Genomic DNA, 22,649 nt, shown 5'->3' with positions numbered 1-22,649 from the left:
CTTAGTCCCAGTCATGTTAATAAATGTGATTGTGGAGTAGTTTGCGATGCGGTCCGCCTGTTGTTTTTTGATTAACATATAGACATGGTCGGATTAAAATAATGATTCTATTACATTCAGATTTTGTTTGTTGTTTTTTTTAGAGTTGATCCATTGTCAGAGCCTCACTCAGCCATACAAGTGTATTTTATTTATTTACTTTTAAAACAAAATTTACGGGATGATAGTTTGATGTAGGTGAAATTTTCTTTGAATGGAATCCTAAAATGTTCTAAAGTTTCAAATGAAATGTCATGAAACCCAAAGTAAAAGACTGAAAATGTTGACTTGTGAATGTTGAACTCTTGGAAATTAGTCAGGGGACAAGTGAGTAACTCCATCGGGTGGCTTCAGTTATTTATGCTTTGACAAACTGCCTTTTTACCCGATTTTTGGGTTAAAACATCATGTGATGCATCTCGGAGCCCAAAGGAATGATGTGCGCTCCCGTGCAAGGCATCTTGAAAGTGTTGCGCTGCGACTGTTGCTCTGTGCTTTACTTTTAACTTAACAACTCATACCAAGCTGAAGTCTTTTGATAGCGCTCAGTCCTCCATTAAGGAGAAAACCTCCTCTGTCTTTGACATGGTGGTACCAAATAGCCTATCTTAGTGGTCTACATCTAATATCTCCTGTCATGTTATTTCACAATGACTTCGAAGCAAAGGATACTTACGCTTTGAAATGTCACGGATTGATCGTTTAAATAACATTGCTTTTCAAGTGTTTATCCCCACGAAGATGCTTTAATAAAGCAGTCTCGTGAACTTGTGTGGTCAGGGTTTGATTCGCAAAAAGGATGGAGTGGGAAATGTATGTTGTCACTGGTTGAACATTCCAGCCCACTCTGTAGATCAGATAGGATTCACCAGAGATTTGTTAGCCGAGAAGAGTTGTATGCAAATGCCGTCACTTCAACCTACAAGCACGTGGGTGGTATATGTGACAAAAGTGTCCTTTGTTCCTTGGTGTCCTTTGCCTCATGTGGTGGGTACATTTCCAACATCTCCCATCCTGTTTGCATTCTAATTCAGCGGCCACATTAAATTGCAATTTGCTCCGACTTTAGGTCGTGAAAGTAAAGGAGACAAGAACAATTACGCAAGATAAAGATTTCATCGCCAACATTGCCATACCCTTTTTGACACTGTTGTTTAACAAAACAATCGGGCTTGCTGCCAATAGCATCTTCTAAAAACACGACTTCACGCAACATTATTGGTTGAGTTCAGTTTAATAGCATTGTATGTAACATTGATAATGGATTAAAAAAAAAACAATGTAAGCAAACAAATGACTCACTAGCGTTTAAATTGAACATTGAACCAGAATTGGAATATTATCTATTTTTTTTTTTCACCTTACATCTGTTGATTGATGATTGTTTGATGTAGATGACATCAACAGGAGAAAAGGACAATGACCAGTTGTCAAGCAATCAGGTTGAGATTTTTGTCTCTTTACAAGTGAAGCATGGCTGCTTTGCTCATTTCAAGCAACTAAGGGGTTTGTTTGCTCTCCTAGTTTTAAAAAAAAAAATGATACAGTTTGGTTATACATCTGCCGGGCTACATTTCATCACCGAATGCTGGATTGCATCAGGATGTGCCCACTGGTCCTCGAAATAAATACCGGTATGCATGTTTTTCTCAAAAAGAAAAACAATGGATGTTTGACTAGTGGAAAGGTGAACTCAACTGATATTTTTTTTTTAACCATATATGATTTGATTTACTAAAGCCTGATAAACCCATGAAGACATTTGGACTGTTTTTGTCCCAAATTTACCCCTTTCTAACCAAAGACGTCAAACCCCTGACTATTGATCTTATGTTTTTCAAAATTGTCCTATAAGATTTTCCTTATGTCAGAGGTGTGTTAAGACTGGATTTGTCCGACAATTGTGTCCGAAAGGGGTTGCGGCCGACAATCTTAAATATTCAACGTGTTCAATATTTCCAGACGCAATCCTGTGTGCAGCTGGTTAGTAAATCTGCTTGCGAGGGGCTATTAGGTTGGTGCTCATGTTTTGCACTTTTTGTAAACAGGTTTATAGACTCTCATCGTTCACAATTTTAACTGGCCAAGCAACAGATAGATAAATTGTAACTGTTCTGTTACACCGATGCATGCTGCTTGTTTTCTGAGTCAAGCTTTTGTCTGGCATAATATGACATTTTGTTTTTCTGGGTCAATGGAATATGAGCTTCAGCGAACTTATGAGGTACAAGATGCGGAAAAAGGAATTTCACCATTTTAAGAACATGAAATCTCTCTCATCAATTTGTCGAGTCAACTTGAAGACGATGGCCATGGCCATCCAAGCAGGCCGCCCGTTTTTTACTGCTTGTCCTGTTCCGGAACACGGGTGAGATGGAGCCAATCGCAAACAGCTCTAGGCATCGGTTTTGAGTAAATAACTGAAATTATTTATACTAACAACAATAATATATAAACAAGAAATAAAATGGCCAAAAAGTGCAGACATGACAGATTCATACAATTTAAGTCAAATTACATCAGACACGTTCCTAACCAAACTTGGAGATCCATCCCCAAATATTTGCCATGTTACTTGGAAAGTTCCTAGATTTGTCCAAATGGTTGTGCCATACCAGTGCCACTTCACATTGACGTCAAAGATTGCATAAACAGTGGGTGAAAATAAACAGCCAATGATGATATGATCGGAAATGGGACAAATGAAACAATATTTAAGATAACATATTTCTACGAAGTGATATGATCTCTAAGGATGTCTGATCATCACTGTAACTACTGCTACATGCAAGTGGTTGTTGCAGCCAGCAAATACAAATACACAAAATGGCCACTGACCACGACTATGCCAACTGGGTTTTAAACCCTCGAGACATTCGGAAACATTCCGATTATACAAGGAACTGAACAAACAAACAATCAAACAACATTCAGGTCACAAATGACCCGAAACAAACCAGCACCCTTTCCTCACAAGTCTTTTGCGTTATGATAATCACGACCGTAAAACAGTTGTCAAATCAGATTTGTATTGTCTACGGTACGTGTGGCATCCTTGACTCGATTCTGTTGGTAATAATTGACTATTCAATCTTTTCACCACATTCTTGCGACGTCGTCGAATGCAGGGAAAAAAAACTGTGGGAGAAAAAAACCATCTGTACTAATGAAGTCTCTCAAGATGTATAATTGTTTGGAAGCACGAGAAATTGACGGATCTATTTCGCCACTGGAGCGGATAATGCGGATCTATGCCGGGCAAACGTAAGGTGCTCCACGGCCTTTCTGGCACTGTGACTTCCACAAACAAAAGCGTCTGTCTGCCTTGTCTGTCTGCTGCTACAGAACAGGCAATGATGGACTCCCTCTCTGAAAGACAGAAAGAAAAAGGAGAAGAAGAAGAAAGATGGATGTCAGGCACCGTCACCGTCCATGCACCGTCACCGTCCATGCCAATTTCTATCAAATGAGTACCCACGCCTGTGTGTGCCTGCGTCATTGTGCTTCAGTTAGGCTTCTGATAGTAAAATGCAAACCCGCTGGTCAATTTTCTTCTGAAAAGAAACAAACGCGGCATTGTTGGCTTTCCAGCTTACGCCGGAACAAACCCAAATGATGCCATTTGTTTTCACAAGGAGGGTGAATGAGGAATTTGGATCAAAGAGGAGAGCAGAGTGCAGGATAAAAGGCCTTTCATGGAGACCGCGGCCTGTGCATTGTGCTGATAGCCGCTCCAACGAGACCCACGTAAGGGGATCGCGACATCAAGTGGCCTTTAGCAAGAGCCTGAAAGCTGAAATAAAATAGGCCTGCCTGGGGTTCTTGAGTACACATGTGAGCATTCGAGCACAGCAAACACCAAATTCACTCTGTTATCGAACACATCAAACAGCAGCGTGTACTCACAACTGGGAGTACACGCGGAGAACAGTGAGTAGCATGTCACAGATTAGTTCCAAATAGGATTGGCAGAGCGGCGCAAGGAACTGTTAGCAGACCCGCACGGTCGCCAAAAACAAGATCAGGACGTGGAACAAAGGGAAACAAATGAGCCATCGTATTACGCGCTCAGCGGAGAGACAGCAGAGACTATAGCACGGGCGCACCGTGCGTTTTAGAGATCAGCATGCAACCACTTTGGTGAAAATGGAAAGACCTTTCTTAAACGCCCGACTGGTGTTCTGTGATAAAATGTGTTCTGTGGGTGGTGGCACATTTCGCATTTGTGTCACGCCTGGCTAATCATGCGCAGCATGTAAACACACTTGATTATTTTGCGCTGAGTATTTTGGGTTAATGAGACGTCATTGAACATGACTCGGTCCCACTTCTAGCGCCTGACGCCAGGGCGACCGGAAAAACTAAAAAAAATAAATAAAAACAAAAACCCCAAAAAACAAAGAACAGCTTGAGTAAGACTAACCTTTACAGAAGCAAGAATGCAGCTCAATTTCGGTTGACGTTTCCTCTGCATTTTGCTTCCAGAAGCTAAAAAGGGGAGTATGGCTGGGTGTTCTGCAAAGAGAGGGTCAAGAGAAAAGGACATATGTGGATTGGGTAGAAAAAGAGCCTCAAGCCTCACCAATTTGGAAGATTTCATTGAGCCGCGTCACTCACGGCGTTTTGATGAGTACGTGTAAAATCGCCAAACAATATGATCAAATCGATAGGATTATGTCAAGTGAATTCTCAATTCTCAAGCTATTTTTGACTGGTGCAAAGGACACAGTTGAGATTAAGATGCATTCTTTGGAGGGAACAAAGCACCGCACCTACCTTCACGTGCCGTAATTCGGTTAACTCCTTTCTGGAGATTTTATGCTCGCGGTGAAAGTCTGCGGCCTGCCGTGTACATCGGCAGGGCAAACCTTGGGAAGCCCCGTGTGGTGTTACCTTCACTGGCTGCCCGCCTACCGTCAAACTAGACCCTACTTCTATTCAAAGTCATTGTCACCAAGCATTAAAAAAAAGACGCTGATCGCGTTCAGGTGGGGGGGGGGGAGTCGGTTAAACGAATACAAATTGGGTGATCAAACTGTCACGTTGTTCTGCTGGCTTGGTGGACTGAAATCCCGTCCTCATTTTTTTTTTTTTTTTTTTTTTTGTATGCGGCGCTCAGCGACAGCTGAGCTAGCCGAAGGGCAGCAATGAGGAAGAGTGGCTGTTAACTTGATCTGAGTGTGGCCCGAGACGCTGCCTCCTCTTACTGACCATTTTATGATTGTTTTTTGCTTCTACGGGCACTCGGATACGTTGAGCAGTCCACCGTGTTCAAAGTGAGGTCATAATTTTGTTGGTTTCGGTGCATCCTTTCAGAAGAGTCTTGTTTTAGCTATTGCAAATTATTGACAGTTTGGTCTGTCCTGTTACAAACATTTAGTCAACACATATTTGCACAACTGTCCCAAAATGATTCATGCGTTTACATTTTGTGTGCCTTTTTAGCTGGAAAGTAAATATTTTCAGTTTGTCCAAAACATTCACACCTTTGTGTATTAACAGTTGATTAGAAAGATTTAGATTAAAAAAAATATTATTTCATTTCCATTTATTCTACAGGCTATTTTACTTTCAATTTGATTCCTTTACGTTCCCCTACAAGTTGGCGAGTTGTACGATTAAAAAAAAATAGATGGAATACTCGTCAGCGTGTCTTCCAGTGTTTTGCCACTTTCTTGTATCATTTTGAAATTTGAAAAAAACAAAACTCACTTTGAACAAATAAGAATTCCCTTTAAATGGAATATCGACTGCGTGTTTGGATTTCTGTGTCCAAATATGTTTTTATGAAATGTTCCTTTAGGATGTACACAAAAAGGCAAAATTTGTGCACATGTGCGGGGACACATTTGTTGAGGTCTCACCCTGGTGGTCTTGATTTTATTCCCGGAAGAACACATCCACCCGGAATTGTCAGGCAGCGTCTTGCACTCTTCTCCCTCCAGACATGGTTCCATCTCACACCACCATTTGCCAATTACAATGGACGCTGGGGAAGGTGAGCAAAGATATAAAAGGGTTGGTTAGTTATATTACGGAGACATTCAAGAACACAGAATTTGGAATACAACTATCATGGAGATTGGAGAGTATCTGAAAAAATACCTCTTGAAAAAGGAAACTGGTAGCACAAGCACTTACTTCCCCACATTTAGTTCAACATTAGTAATTGTAGAAAATTCCTACATGATTCTTGTAAGTAAATATTGTCCCAGTGATCCCATTCCATCTGGTTTCATACCAATGCAAATTAATCATTTTGTCACATAGATAGGGGCGGGTAAGCTCATTTTGAATAACATCTAATTGCATGCGTTTAACACAGACTCAACTTGTCCTGCGGCTATTTGACAAAAACAAATGTGTTCTCTTCTTCATCACAGGGATGCGCCTCCCGTGGCTGTCGGTATCTGTGTGAGTACGGTATACTGTATACATACTAAAGCACATGGTCATAGGTAATCCTAAAGGTTAATTGAAGACGAAACTTTTTCTACATCTTGAGCTGAGAATGAACTGCATGTTTTTTTTTTTTTTATTTGTTTACTTTGCCATGTAAATGTTGCAATTTGTCAAAGCCTTTGGTAAACTGTAACTCGTCAACGTTGCTTACACTGTAGGTCATCCTTCAACAGTGGAATATGAGCAAATATGGCTGCGAGCAAACACAATGTAAAAGTAGAGTGCAACACAGCAAATTGTAAACATGATGGCTGGAGGATATTTGAATGTCTCAAGATTTTCGGCAAAGCAGCAGACGTTTGGATTTCCCCGTGGATTCCTACGCTACTCACTAATTAGCGCATGTTGCTTCATCATCCAGTCTGAGACTCTATCTTGTTTTTTCTCACCGTCTCAATTCTTGGATTTAATATACATTTGACAGCAGTCCTCATTCAGCTGTCCATGAGGCGCAAAAGCCACCATATGCAATATGTTCTTGTTAAGGAAAAAGTGTTTTGTCATTGCATCAAATGATCTAGAAACTAGCAAGTGTTCCCAAGAGAGCACACGTGCAGGCCACTTGAGGACATTTCTATTTAACAATGCGAAGGCTAATTCGACTTGAAATTGAAAATAACTAACAGCTGCATACGTCATTTGCTTCAGATGAAAAGGAGACGCATGAAGGAAGCAAGTGCATGAATACGCCTCACGTGAGATTCTTATACAGAATGACTTCGCATGAAAACTTGATCATTGGACGGGATTTCATAAAAGTCAATTGAAGCTTCACTAACTACTATGAAAGGCGTAAACAATATATTGATAGATGTGCAACTGCTCAAAACCGTATGTAGTTTCAATTTCTGATTTTCCGAATTGGGCCGTGCCAGGCTGGCCTGTGCGACTAATTGACGCACTAACCTACCATAAGGGGGAAAAAAAAGTGTTCTATTAAACTATTCTGACCTCACACCGTACACTTGACCCATAGTGACCTTTCCATCCATCAACTCCTTCAGTCACCAGCTAGCCCGAAATACTGAAGGACCAGTCAGTATCAATAATGAACCAAGAACAACATGGCCGCCTTTGCCACATCAACTGTCAGTTCAAGTATGGGTTGACAGACCACTTTCGTTTTATTTTACCGGACCAAACCATTGAGAAACCAACAGGCTGCCAGCAAAGCTGAGTAGTGTGCAATTCCCCAACAAAATGGGATCAGCGTAAACACAAAATAGCAGACACGTTAACACCATACGAGCGGTCCGTTTTTCCATCAACATTGGCGCAAGAGAGCGTCACACCCTGACTAAAGCGAAAAAGCCATTCTGGTCCAAGTAGATTAAAATGTGGGTGATTGAAATTTCAGTGTAAGTTATAACGGTAAAAAGATGTCGCGGAGCAACCGAATACAGCAACCATGGACTTGACGAAAGCAGAAGCCATATCGCTTGCTGTAGTTATGTTCCGTTAGCCTCGCACTGCTGACATGTCACTGCATCATAACGCTTTTAAAACAGTGCTGTGCCATAAACTACGTGGGGAAATGCAAGAGGTGATGGATACAGTGACAACACTTGTTAACTTCGTTGAGAGCTCCAGTCTGCAACATTGTCTTTCCAGCGCATTACTGGCGGAAATGTCAGCTGAACACAATTTTTTTTTTTTTTTTTGCTGCATAATGATGTTAGGTGGCTGAGCAAAGGCCACGCGTTGGAGAGGGTGTGTGAACGTGGACCATTTTTCTGTCTCATCTGCAGAGCAAAAAAAGCACAAGCGTTTCTGAGCGTTTGAAATAAAAAGGTGATGGGCAATGTTATTTTTTGCGTGACATCACAAATCACACTGTTGCTGACGAGTATTTGCACCAAGAAAAGTAAATATCTGTTGTTCGCAGCTCTATTATTTGCTTCATGATCCCACTTGACTCTCGTTGAGGTGAATGTGGTTGTAAAAATGCTGCTGACAGCTGACGGTTGAACATAAAACAATTTCTACAGGTCCAGCGGAAAAAAACCCCAACAACTCGCAGACATTTTGGTCCACGACTTGGCAACCTTGAGTCTCGGCTCTCGGTGAGAACTAATTGGGGCACCCTGCTCTAAATCATGCATGTCAAGACTGTTTTAAACAAGGACCCTGTACTGTGGTTGTTCATCTGCATTTTCTTCATATGCTGTTCTTCATTTCTGTTGCTGAAAAAATCAGAGCAGATATGTCTGACGTTAAATCGGAATTGAGCACTTACCCCCACAGTGTAAATCGAGCCTAATGAAAAAGCCTTTAAGAAATTTAGATACATTTCTAGTAACCTCATTATATTATTTTTTGTTGCTTCATAGAAGGCCGTTACCATGGTGCCCATGGTGTGGAACGATGTAGTTCGCCTCAACACATACACGCCCACAGAAAATGTGGCTTTAAAAAAAAAAAAAAAAAAAAAGGCACTTCATGTTTTTGCATTGATTTCTCCCCCAAAATGTGGAACCAGTTGACCGTAGGATGTATATTAATTAAAATTTAATATCATTTAATGAATGTTCAAGCAGCCATTGAACTCCAAATTATCAGAGCATCTCTGCCATTTTTGTGCATCTTTTTTAATAAAAGTATGCAATTTAGCATCATAATGAATACTTTGTTGTTGAACTGCCATGGCCTGACAATCGAGACTTAATCTAACATTGCCTTGCAAAATAGGTAATATTTTAAGTATCTTAATTGAAATCTGTAATAAGGCTCCTATTATTGTGGGTTAGAGGGGAGTTTACCTAATCAGCGTGTTGCTAAAGCATTGCTAGCAACAAGATGGCATTTCATTTAATCATTTTAGAGTCAAGTCGTGAAAGTGAAAGACATTTTTGATGGCCAATTAGTAGTTTCATTATGAACTCTTGCTTGCAATTGCAATTTAATTGGTCATCCAATTAAATAGATTGGCATTTAGTGGAAATGTCACAAAATTGGAACGGTCTGCAGAAAGCCCACAGACTGAAATGTTGACAAATGTGTCACACACATGTTTTTTTTATGAATGGGAACACGTTAAGGCAGGTTTCAAATTTGAGCGATTCTCCTTTTCCTCACTCAACCTAACATGGTTTTGAAATTTGGGAGGAAGCTGGAATACTTGGCAAAAACTCGCACAGGCACCGGACGGGAGTGCATGTAAACTTCACACAGGAAAACCAGAGCCGGGATTCAAACCGCGGACCTCAGAACTGTGAGGCAAATATGATAACGTGGTTTATCAAATATTTTCCATTTCACAACATATCTTTTTTTTAGTCCCACAGCTTTTCATAGTTTTTTTTTAAATGTAATTTCAATGTCTTAACAAATCTATGCCTTCTCTGTACCTCCCTCTCTGTCAATGTGCTACAACTGTTCTCAATTTTAGTGGCTGCTAGGATGACTCTGAAAGCTGGAATCAAAAATAATCTCTTCAATAACCGCAGCTGGCTGGATTTGGTAGGATCAGGCATTAATACAACCTGACAAGTAGTGTACAAACACGATGCATGGGCGAGAAATAGACTGATTAAAAAAAAAAAAAAAAAAATACAAACAACGGATCGGCTGTTTGATTCAAGATGTTAGTTGCCTGCCGCTTTGTTGGACAAACAAGTGAGTGTGGGACTTGAATTGATAAACATGAATAGATGTGAACCTTTGACAAGTGCATCTGTCAGCTCAATGCTGAGAGATCAGTGATGGATGTAAGTCTGTCACAAATTCCTCCCCGCCAGGTAGCAGAATGTTTGAACATCGTGATGTGTGACGAGGAGAATTGATTTCTGTCGGTGTCAGAATGGGAATACGTGACCATGGGTTTAATGAATAGTTAATGTCTTTTAACTTGACACGACGCTGAGAGCATGGTTGACGTTCTTTCAATGCAAAAATATTTTAATAAGATGTTTTTCTTTCCTTTCGTTCTTTGTTTTTTTTTTTTTTTTTTTTTTTTTAATCAATGCAGATTCATTTACATTTAAAAGTGCACAAGCCAGTATTAATGCCACTGATGAGGATGAAAGGAAGCGAAAATAAGTCCAGGGTAACATTTACTTCATCCGCATCACGTATGTGGCATTGCAATTCACAATATCTTTCCGTGGATGCCATAAAAAAAAAAAAAAATGTCACGCAATAATAAATCAAAGAGAAAACGATTTTGGAGCTGGTCCCGCACATTTGACTGTACTGCAAGCAAACATCTCACCATCTGCTTGACCAGCAATGTTACATTTGTAGCGTTTCCCTTTCCTTCTTTCACTTACCATCCATGTGCGTCTCCCCCCGCTGGATGTATCTTAAATGTACCATGACAACCTGTCATGCTCGGCTATATGCACCCGCGGCACAACAGAAGGGTTCATTCCCCATCAGTGATCAGCGATGAGTGGCCATCTGCATGCGCCTCTTGTTGCTACTTTAATGCTACAGCGGCTACATGACAACATGGCTAGGTAGCATGTGTGTCGTAAACACATCCGCCAGCCTGTGGTGGAGATTAATATGCGTGTGTGCAATTTTCACCTTTTTGGAGGTGTCCAAACAACGGCTGGGGGCTTCAATTTCACATTGGCGGTGATGAGCCAAGCTGCAGAGAGATGAGCGTTTGACTTGTTAAAAGGGATGTTCTTCACTAAGAGCCTCGTTGGCTGTGACATAACTGGGACATAGTTCTCCCTGTCAAAGCTAATAATCAATTCCCACTACAGGGATAATCTGACAGCAGACCCCAACTGAGCGTGACGCCTCCCCACACACGCTGTCGTCACATCTCGGTGTCTTCAGCCAAAAAGCTTCAGTTGGCAACGGAAAGAAGAAATCGAGACTCCCGGAGAAATTGTGTGTGAGTGCTGTGAGATTCTGCCACTGATCCATTTTTCAAAGACAGAACCTGAGGACCCGAACTGCGGTTGATTATTCACAGCATATTTTACAAATCAGCAGAATTCATGAAATTGCTTGCATGGGAACAGTATAGTGATGATGTCATAGACAATTTTGAAACTTAGCAAAGCGTCATTGAAATGTTGTATCATTAGGACATCGGCTATGATCAGCTTTTTGGAACAAACATTTCAATTTTGATGTGTTTTTTTTTAATTGTTTTTTAAAAATTGTGGAAAGTATTTAGCTCACGATTTCATTTGTTGTTTGAGTAACATGTCTATATGGTATGCATTATATAGCCTAAAAGGATGCAATAGACAAATGCACTATTTCCTGTGTGCACAAAATACTACTTTTACTACTATTACTATTAGCTAGTACAACAACTACTACAGCTACTAAAAGTAATAGATTCCTCAAACGCATCCTTTTAGGGAATGTGCTAAAACCTCGACTTTGTTTGGAACGGTCAACAACTTGAAAACCGTATTGCTTGATTATTTAAAAATTTTTTTTTAGCATTTGTGCAACGAGCCCATGATGCTTGGGCGCAAACAACACACACGACTATGAAAGCCATGTTCACCGTATGCTTTGATGTTGGATTTAGATGCTAATAACTGATAAAACAGCCCGTACGGGGACGACGGGAATTGTGGCTAAGGATAAAGGCGAACACTTTCCCCTAGGCTCTGCCTGTGTGTCCAACAGCAAAAGACCCCCGAAAACAGATTCTTTTCATATGATAACGATTCGCTTTTCTAAGATTGTTCATCCGTGCACGGTGTAGTGGCAACAGGTGGCCCCCAGCAAGGTGATGAGATGGTCCTTGTTGCAGAATCATTGCTCATTCTAGACGGAATATTAATAACAACTGGGGCGCAGGGAGAAAGTTCCATCTGGGCCAGTCCACTCACTCCACCGAGTGCGACAACACAGAAAGGGGAACAGTGTTCAGTGAACAGCTTTCTGTGACTGATCAAGACCGCTTAATGGTGTTTTATAATGTGTGACTAATGACTGAGGATCTTTATATCTAATGTGGTTTTAGCACCAAATAAAGTTGGTGAAAAATAATCCCAGTTGAATGCCAGCCACCCAAATCACGAAAATGGCGTTAGTCAGGAATTGGGGTCATTTTCGTTGTGGCACATTTGTGGTCAATACTGCTGCGTTGCTGTTCAGTGGCTTGTCTTTTTCATTTTTATCACCACTCCACCTGTAAGCGCTTGTTAATCGATTCACCGACTGAAGATTTCTGGCTGGGGGACCCAAATTCACTGAGGCGTTAAGTGTTAACAACAGCTTCTGCTCATGTGCCTGAATCTTTGTAAGGTACTCTTTGATTTGCCTGATTTTAACCCAACTTCTACTTGAAACTTTTTTCATGACACAGTGAAAAAAGTGTCACACTCTGCAAGATATACGGTAGTCACGAGTTTCTATGTTCACGGAGGCATAGCAATTATCATAGGCACTGAGTCATTTTTTTTTTTTTTTTAGACGGTCATGAAAGAAAAATGTCATTGTGACGGTAACATTTTTGCAGAATTGTACTCAGAGTAAAGTGCTGTGATGTACATCTGGGGCAAGTCACACATCAGTTTGTTTACTTGTATGAATCTGTGAAGAGTTTTCACTCAGCACGCTTGCGCCCATGAGAGTAAAATGACAAAATAAGCACTGTGCTGTTTTCATCATCTTCCGCTGAATGTCAAAGACTTACACAGTGGGATCGCTTACTGCATTTTACACACTTATGATCAATTGTCTTCCAACCATTCTGTTGCTCTTTTCAAGTAAAGTTGTTGCCAGGTAAGTGCAACAAAATCCTTTTTTTTTTTTTTTCCCACTAATTGTGCATCAGTGGCATTTACGGCTGTCTGCTATCATGCTGCCGCGCAATTTGTTCAACCAAAATGCAATCCCACAATTATCGCTTTCTTTCATTTGGAAGAAAATAAATACCGATATATCAATTTGTCCTCACTTGAACTGGTTTTAGAAACTTTTTTTCCCACCGAATCTTTTCTACCTACTGGTAATTTTAATGACATTTTTCATTACAGTCCCTCAAGGGGAAACTACCTCGGCAGTAGCCACCAAACAGAAAAGCTGCTATTTTTCCCTTTTTTTTTTTTTTTTTTTTTTTGTCAGTTATGGGACTCAAAGGCTATACAATAGGTGTACACTTAAATATATGCTGGCCACAATTTTCCGTGACTTCTGATTCCAAATTCAGTGGGGCGTTAACAGTACTGCGTATATAATAATCCAATCCAGATAAGGAGGTTAATGTGATAAGGAATTGATGAGGTGATTATACAGTACATTTATAATCATTTCAAATTCATAGCGACATGTGACATGCCCCTCGAGGAAAATGCTCATATGAGGTGGGAGAGTGTTCCAAATGTGGGGGACTTGAGCACCTGAAGGCTCCTGACCCCATGCTGCGCAGAGTGGCAAGAGGCGGAACAAGCTAAACAGAGGAGGGTGCTCCAAGAGAAAAGGAGGATATGGCTATGAAGGAGACTGTAGATTAAGAAAAAGAATCGGACCAAAGAGAGAGCCTTGGGGAACGCCTGAAGTGAGGAACAAGCTGGTGAGAAGGATTTCATGTGAATAACCTGAATGCGGTCAGAGAGATATGAAGTGAAGCAGTTAAGTGCAGTGCCAGAAATTCCAGTGGATGAGAGTCTGTTGATGAGTGTTAAGTGGGACACACTGTGTCAACGGATGACGTAAGGATGAGAGCGGGGAGGAGCCTGGAATCAGCAGCTATCAGGAGGTTATCCGCTCTTTTGATTAGTGCTACTACTGCGCTGTGGAATGGGCGGAAACCGGATTGCAATTGTTAAATATGGGAAATTGTTGGAAAGGTGAGCGTGGATCTGTGAGGCAACCGTTGTTTCAAGGATTTCAGAAATGGCCTGGAGATTGGGGAGAAGGCACAGGTTGTTAAAATTGTTGCTTTAGGATGATTCATTTTTCCATCCTACCATCTATCTTTTGTATTGCTTACCCCCAATAGAGTTGCAGGTGTGCTGGAGGCAAGCCCAGATGATTCATCTTTTCAGAAATAATTCTTCTCAAGCACAGTTGAGAATGGTATTGTCAAGGCACCGAGAATGACAAGTGATGGCCGGTATGACAACGTGCAATGTGAGGTTTTAATTCATGTTTCTAAAGTCTGCTGATTTAAGCCCTTTGAATATCCAAATTGGCTTATGTCTCCCAAACACTCAAATGGAGACTGAAACTATGGAGGAGAAAAAAAGTTATCTGAGGGAGTATCAAAGGACATCACAGTAAGGTGAAGAGACAGTGTCGGCTTATCTATCTGTACAAGGTCTACTCTGTGAAAGCAAATTTAGATTTTCAAAATATGACAAAAAAATGTTTCCAGCAAGTGTTTCCATCTAAAGATCAAAACGTCTCAAGGACGTTTCATCAACCCAGACTATACGTTTTATGTGTTGGCCATATCTCATGGTTAATCCATATTCCTTTATCATCTTAAGTGTCAGGGTTAACCAGCCCTGTGGAGTCCATTGAGTTAGTCTGTGTGGCTGCTCATGTAACAGTCCTTCTAACGAGGATTTTATTTAAAAAAAAAAGAAAAAAAAAAAAAAAAGTGCATCATTTGTGAACACGTTTGACGTCCTGCTGAGGTTGAGGTGAAAGGCTTGAGATCGGGGCGCAATAAATGAGCTTTGTGGTGGAAGGAGTGCATTACAGTCCTGTCTCAGTAGGTTTGCGACTCCTTGCCTGCTTTTCTTCCCTCCACAAAGCTGCCTCAGCCTGATTGTTTTCCTCAGCTGAGGTAATTCAGGTGCACTAGCCTGGAGCTTCCCTGACTTGTTTATTAGTTATTCATTTCCATCAGCCTGATGTGCCATGGGCAATGTGATCCGCAACATGCTCCTTGCTCAGGTGTTCACAAACTCTGCAGCAACCACTTGATGCCCTGGAGCACAGAACCTCTTCCTGCCTAATGGTTGAATGCATTTGTATTATTAGCACAAGGTTAAAATAAATAAATAAATAAATAATGCAGGCTAAGTGCTTAATCGCATCCACATCTGCTATTTCATTATTCCGCCCATCTTGTAGCGCAGTAGCGGATTGTATGCCATAAACATTTTTCTAAACGACATGGGCGTATGTTTGATCTCCTCTTCCTTGCATTTATTCTGAAGTTTATTGACTACGTGTCATTTTATGGAGGGTTGTTATCAAGTGAGAAATTACAAAGCATCCATAAAGAGGTGTACTTGTCACACAATGGTGTTTTTTATAAAAGAAGCGAGTTAATCTAGTCAGGGGTATTTCCTCACCATCCACACAGGAGGGTTTGTTGCGTGTTGTCCCTGCCACTTTGCCTGGTAAACAGGAGCACTTGACGGTCTGAGAGCGTTCCTCTATGCGATTCTTGTTACAGCATCTGTGGGCCGCTATCACCTCGCACGTACCTCCCTCTGCGGACAAACGGACAAGAAAAAAACACAATAATGCCTCATGTCACTCGGAGCAAAACATTTTTACTTCATTTTTTAATCAGAGATTCAAGTCACCTTTTCAAAATGATTTTTTTTTTTTTTTTGGGCGCCGATTCAGAATCTGCTCTCCTTTTTTTTTCCTAGGGGGTCTCTCATATATATTTAGCAATATTTATGAATTAAGGAGTAGGTTCACCACAAGGTGAAATTTTTTTTTTTTTTTTTTTTTTTTCCTCAAGCATAGTAATTGTAATTCATACAATGCGTAATACAATCTGTACTGCGCAAGCTTTTACAGGTCAAACTTAAAAACCAAAAATGAAAATATCTCCAAAACCTGATGTGCTAGGGGAAAAAAATGAGAGCACAATTCAATTCTAATCAAAATCACATCAATTTTCAAATTGTTTTAAAATCCATTTTTGTCATTTTCCTACCACACGTATGTCCGTGTGGTCGACTCTTGGGTGGTTGACTGGCCCGTCTCTCAACACGGGTTGTGGGTTCAACCCCTGGACCATGTCAAAGTGTCCTTGAGCAAGATACTGAACGCCCAGTCGCTCCTGATGCTGCGTCATCAGTATGCGAATGAGGAGTCAGTGTGGAGCGCTTTGAGTGTCTTGTGGGTAGAATGCAAGTGAAAGCCCATTTACCATTAAAACACACCCCGGAGTTGGCAGGTTTGTCTTCAAACTATCCTGTTTCATACTTAGAAGTAGGTCCTATATAATAATACAGTGATAATAATAGCAACGATAATAATGAATGGAATTGTGCAAGGGGTGAGTCACAAGATCCGAATGGCTGAAACCCCCGAGGTCCCGCACACCACAGGCAATACCACATTAAAACCTGAACTCCGAGGCATGGGTGACATCACTCAGTGTGAAGGCAGTACAATAGTACGCTGGCTGATAAAGGAGGATGTCAAAAAAATATATTAGGAGAAGAAAAGGCGATATCTGCCAATGGGGGTACTGGGTCAAAATAACAACAAGGGGGATTGCCCATGGGTGGGACTGATGGAGGTGAGGGACAACCTGGAATAAGCGAGACGGCGAGAGGGTGCTAGAGGACGAGGTGCGTCTGCCTGCCAGGTAGCGGCCATGCCAGTGAGTAATGAGGGAGCCATCGGAAGTGCCCCCTTCACACAATTATAAAGCGACGGGCTAATGCAGCCAGCCGAGCTGCGGGAGAGAGGCCCTCCATCACTGCACTCCCCTTTCCTTGCGCCCCGGGAAAAAACTCTTTATCTTTTCTTGACAGGCACTGCAACAGACACCTGCGTCCAACAATTAAAGTGGAACCCATCCCAGGACGGAGGAGAACAGAGGGAAGGCTAACAGGATGTTACGTGAATCCTCTCAGATCTTGCGCACACACCGATGGCGGAAGGTGAGCAAATGGCAGATACAAAAGTGTATCTTTGACTTACTCGGCGAGCTCCACAGGGCACACACTTGTGGCGAAGGGATCCATTTACGCTGGCTGACAACCACCAACTAGTGTGTGGTTCTTTGGCTGAAATTGGCTGTTCAAACGATTGAAAAGAATTACCGCATTATCCTTCGAGCAGATTACAAAAGTTGGCTGGGTTTTTCTACTCCCGTTTCCATCAATGTCTGCTGCGGTCAGACCAAAGGCCACTGAATCTTGGATTAAGAGGCAAACATTTGCAGTCCCGCTGGACCGCCGAGTCATGCACTATTAATGCACCTCTCTCAACACTTGTTAGGGATTTCTGGGCAGGACAAGGCACAACACAGACTCTAAAAGTAGGAGGGGAAACAAAGTGTGTCCCTTGAGTGTGGTAAAGCCCCAAACCACACCACGGGTTGGCTTGTTGAATATTTTACTGGTGCCCTCTGACCCGCGCACTTGCTTTCCAGTCAAAGCTGAGTAAACGAGGAGTTTACGTTGCGTCAGAGCCAGTGCGAAAGCGCACATCTTCTGAGTAACTTAGCAGGGATGCTTCGCTGATTGCTAAGACACGCGCGCGTAGACACGGACCGCAGACATCCCTTAGTCCCCCGTCAATTAAATTCTCTTTACATTAGCTCCGTTGTCGTTTCCGACACATCCTGACCTGCAAATGTCATGCAAGGACATTCCTTGTTCATTAAATCGTGTTTTCTCTCGATTAATCTTAGATACCATAATATCTGAGCGGCAAACAAACACTCCAGTGGGAGACTTTCAGAATTCTCATAGAAGAAATTGAGGATACAAACAAGCATTGGAATGAATAAATAATAAAAAAATAAAAATAAAAAAAATCAATTCCAAAACTCCACACATACTATGGGGAGGCTGAGGTGGTAGAAGGAGTAGAAGAGCATTGATTTATTTATTTATTTATTTATTATTTTTTTTAGAGTGGCTACTAAACTTGAAGATTTTACTGAGTTTACAGTGTTGTTTTGGGAAATGTTTGTATTTACTCTCACCAGCCACTACATGTTGTGCAATGGAATGAGATCGAATCAAAGTTATGGCCTCTACTGATCTTCTGACTTGAATCTTCGGGTACTCCGGCTTCCCTTTAACATCCATGTTTGGCCTTCTTTTGGAGGAGAACCCCCAGAAAATGCACGGAAGCACAGAAAGAACTTTCAAACTCTGAACCGGGGACAAATCTGTCGACTGCGGGACAGATCTGCTAACCAAGAGGCCATGTGTTAACGAAAAGTTGTTTCTCCAAATATAGCAGGTCAAAGCAGCTTAATTTCAAACGCGGGGAAACTCAATGTGTTTCACACAAGCAAAGACAACACCGCCATATTCAGAATTACAAAGATCGTACATTGACAACATGTAAACACATTAACACAAGACTTTAAAAACATTAAAAATATAAAAAAAAAACATTTAAAGAACTCAAAGTAGGTTTCTAAAATAACTAAAAAAAAAAACATACAGTGAAATTGATTTAAAAATATTTTAAAGGACTTAATCAAAGGTATGGGTGCATTGGGGGCAACTTTTTTAACTGGATTGAAAAGCATGTACACTCAGGGCTGACTTCATTTCTTCTTGCAGCTTATTCCATTTGTGTGCAGCCTAACAGCTAAATGCCGCTTCACCGTGTTTGCTTTGAATTCTGGCCTCCACTAATTGACCCGAGTCTGCAGAGCCCTACTGGGTCAACATTTCCTTAATGTATTCAGGACTCAAACCATTTCGTCATTTATAAACCAGTAGCATCATTTGACAATGTATCCTACAGTTGATTGGGAGCCAGTGTAAAGCTTTTAGGGCTGGATTCAAGTTCTGATCTCTTTTTTTTCCTGGTCAGAACCTGAGCTGCTGCGTTCTGGATGAGCTGCAGCTCTTTGCCGCACTTTTGAGGGAGTCCAGTCATAAGACCACGAGAATAATCAATTCTACTAGAGACAAAAGCACAAATACCTCCTCGCGATCTGCTTGGTGCGCGCAAGCCATCGGTCTGGAGATGTTTATCCATCTGGTAAAAGGCTCTTTCCGGGATTGATTTGATACGCTCGCTGAAAGTCAGGTCCGAGTCTATCGGCACCCCAAGAAATGGAACGTGATAACTATATAGCGGAGCAAAAACTGTTGCACGTGCACCGTAAACGGCCCCTCAATATAATCCAGATAAAAAGTTGACAGTGAAAGGTCCGCCACCCAGTTGATTTATTGGACGTCCGGGGTGTTTCAATTGAACTATTTCTTATTCTGGTGCTCGCTGCTCTGTGGTAACTGTACGCTGTTTATTCTGTCACCACGTGAGTGCGGGCTGTGATGGATGCTGTCCTCTGAGCCTGTGAGACAGCAAAAGGGGTTAAACCACCCTGCTGAGATGGAGTGGGTGGCTGTGCACTCCAGACTTTACTGAGGGGAAGTGAAGGGCATCGATGGGGCCATTGGCTGGTCATTTTTCTCTCAGTGGCCCACAGTGACAGCAGCCATTGAATGACGGGATGAGGTGATTATAGTTTAAGGAGATCAATGCCTCATTGTTTTCATCTTAGTCCAGCAGCCAATTAAAAGATGTTAATGAGAAAAGCTTGTAAATCTTGGGGGTGGATGTGGGAGAAGAAGAGCAATCCATCATGTCATAAATTCTCTGGATTCAAAATGTGTAGCAGAAAGAGGTGACATGCAAAAAGCAACAATCCAGTAACATTGTTGAACAGTTGAAAAATGTAGTCGTGGCACCTTCGTCTACCTATAGTGAGTGCCGGAATGTGATTGTGAATGGTTTTGTGGCTTTTATATGTGCCCTGCGATTGACTGGCGGAGTCAAACTGCCGTTGACCGTTTGTACAAAGTCAGTTGCACTCAGCTCCTTCTCGCCACTGCACTGATTAGGAATAGGAGACATTTTATGGAAAATTGATGTTTAATATGCTTGTAGACAAATATTTGGGTCTGTGGAGTGCCTGTCAAATTTGAAGGGATCAATTAAACAAAGTAAATATTTGATTCGGTAGTATCTCAAAAATGTGTCCGTTCTGAATTTTGGACAATTTCTTAAGTGTTCACATACTGCACTAAAATGTTGAATGTTGCATCTGCCACGTGCTGGGAACACTCACTGACAAGTACAGTTTGCCAAAAGGGATTAAGGGCCACATGAAAAAATATTACCAGAACACTGTCAGGAGCCAGTATTACTTCTTCAGAGCACATCTAGGAAAGTCAAGTTGAAGGCTGCAAATTGCTACAATTATGATCGGAGGAACATGGCCAGTTAACTGCTTTGTCATGGGCACAAACACAATTTTGGTCAATTTGCCTCTGTGCACATAAAATCCAGCACAAAAGCCGAGATTTGAACCCAGAACCTCTTGACCGGGAGGCAGACGGTTGCTCACCAGCAAATTCTGTTGCCTGTTGTAATGAGCAGTCAGGATCTTGCGTCCTATTTTGATTTCATGGTCATGATCAGAGTTTCTGTTTTCTACGACTAGGAGGCGTCACAAAAAGAAAGTGGCAGGCGCCAGCGCTGGGCACTTGGCCCTCCGTGCACTCATCATTAGCTGGTTAATTTCCGATGAACTGATCTATACCTCTGTACTTTGGAACGAATTGAATTGTTTTACCTCAAAATGTTCAGCTTTAAATGTCAATTTCAAGATTTACCCAATAAAAATATGCACTAAGATAAGGTGGAATAAGATGTATCCAATATTTTGCATTTGAAGTGGCTCACTTCCCAGGCTCACTATTTGGTAGAATAAATCGAAGAATCAAGCTTATTTTTCATCAGTGAAAGGCACAAAAAGTAAGGGATAATTTCCATCTATTTCCCCAAAAAATCACTAAGGAAGCACTTGCTCTCTTCTGATCTGATAGTAAATACATTTTATACACACACAAGCGCTGCAAAAAAAAAAAAAAAGAAAAGAATGAATGAATAATTAACTTCAGAATCAACACGGTCTTCTGTGGCCAAGAGCTCATCAGTTGGCATTTTTCAACCATTGTCGCTTCCTCACAGCTTTTATCGCTCAGTTATCAACATATTAACATACTGTATGGCCGAGGGAATAAACAAAGCGGAGAGGAAAACTACAGACCCCCAAGAAGTAATTTTTTACTACTTAATTGGTATGCACTCAAGTGGAAATGAAATGTTTCCACCTGCAAGCTGAATTTTGGCTTTGTTTTTCAAAACAACCAGATGCTGCTTCAACCATCAAGGGTGTGTGTTGCCAGAGTCCGCTTTGCAATTCTACTGTATACGGTGTGTAGGCCTACATGTATGTGTGTGTATATATATTTCTGTGTATATACATGTATATTTCTGTGTATATACATGTATATGTATATCCGCGGAAGAAGATGGATATCCATCCATCTTCTCCCCTAGGGGCAGCAGCTTAAAAGCAGAGAAGCTCAGACTTCCCTCTCCCTCTCCCCAGCCGCTTTGTCCAGCTGTTACAATAATTTAGCTCTTAAGTAATTCTTGAATATAATCTTTAGTCTTTATCTTACAGTCGACGGAAGCCAGGCTAAAATAAAATGACCAGACCCGACCGAGTCCAGTCTCCACCCGTTTCATGCCGGTACCCTAATTATTTATTGTGAAGCCATAACAGGCACTTACATAGTTATCGTTAATGGGTGTAAAGTTTGCATCGGGGCAGAATGGGTGCTGCATGCAAAATGAGTGCTGAAAATGATGTGCTGACAAGCTCAGGGCCCCAACAACGAAGTGAATAAAGATGCTTTGCAATGTGTGCCAAAAAAGGCAATTAAAGTTCACTGTTATTGTGCTACTTTATTGTCTTTGCTCTGACATTTGCGCCATGAATTTGTGCATTGCGGCAAATTGCATTTTATTCCGTACATTATGAAAAAAATATATATATCCGATTACAATCTGTCAAATGAGTCCTAAAGAGAAATGAAACACTTTGCTGTTTGCCCTGATTGATTTTTAAATAACTGAAAAAAGGAACGACACAAGGGAGAAAATGAATCAGAGTGGCTTTGTGCCAGCTGTCCCACTGGATATATGTTTAATGATGCGCATCAGAATTTATCTTTTCACTACTTGGTTGGAACTTCAAGAGCACTCGCTCCGATTACTTAGGATAATGTTTAAACATGCTACAAAGCATTGTTGAGTGTATTCCAAATGAGGACCTTGCTGGCAGTGCCAGAAAACAACTTTTCATGTTCCTCCTCTTGGCAACTAATTCGAATGTATATTTTATCAGGAATTACACAATCCTCATTTAGGGATGCCTACTTGTGTAACCGCATCAGCTAAAATGGATAGTGTAG

The 22,649-nt window shown here is 41.3% G+C and overlaps 1 protein-coding gene and 1 long non-coding RNA gene across 5 annotated transcripts in view; one reads left to right on the top strand and one right to left on the bottom strand.

The window, feature by feature from the left end:
• Positions 1 to 22,649, top strand: part of LOC147142599 (uncharacterized) — a 124,465-nt gene that overhangs the window by 17,532 nt on the left and 84,284 nt on the right. For 2 of the 3 annotated variants that reach the window (XR_015088114.1, XR_015088113.1), the window contains exon 2: positions 17,160 to 17,288. This is a non-coding gene — a long non-coding RNA (uncharacterized LOC147142599). Of the gene's footprint in view, positions 1 to 17,159; positions 17,289 to 21,540; positions 21,604 to 22,649 lie in introns of all 3 variants that reach the window. The other variant, XR_015088115.1, reaches the window with a different exon arrangement.
• The window catches only part of tafa1b (TAFA chemokine like family member 1b), a 102,001-nt gene that overhangs the window by 3,072 nt on the left and 76,280 nt on the right, over positions 1 to 22,649 (bottom strand). Inside the window, exons 3-5 of one of the 2 annotated variants that reach the window (XM_086040479.1) lie at positions 15,732 to 15,872; positions 5,904 to 6,028; positions 4,463 to 4,554 (exon numbers count right to left, since the gene is read on the bottom strand). In XM_086040479.1, the coding sequence (XP_085896605.1) occupies positions 4,528 to 4,554; positions 5,904 to 6,028; positions 15,732 to 15,872 (293 nt within the window). In that variant the 3' untranslated portion in view covers positions 4,463 to 4,527. The remainder of the gene's footprint in view (positions 1 to 4,462; positions 4,555 to 5,903; positions 6,029 to 15,731; positions 15,873 to 22,649) is intronic. The other variant, XM_086040480.1, reaches the window with a different exon arrangement.

This window comes from Filicampus tigris, chromosome 9 (genome assembly GCF_054856515.1).
Source record: "Filicampus tigris isolate MCC_2025a chromosome 9, RoL_Ftig_1.0, whole genome shotgun sequence".
In the NCBI taxonomy this organism is placed as follows: Eukaryota; Metazoa; Chordata; class Actinopteri; order Syngnathiformes; family Syngnathidae; genus Filicampus; species Filicampus tigris.
Note: the sequence above shows the minus strand (reverse complement) of the source record. Positions and strands in the feature narration are given on the sequence as shown.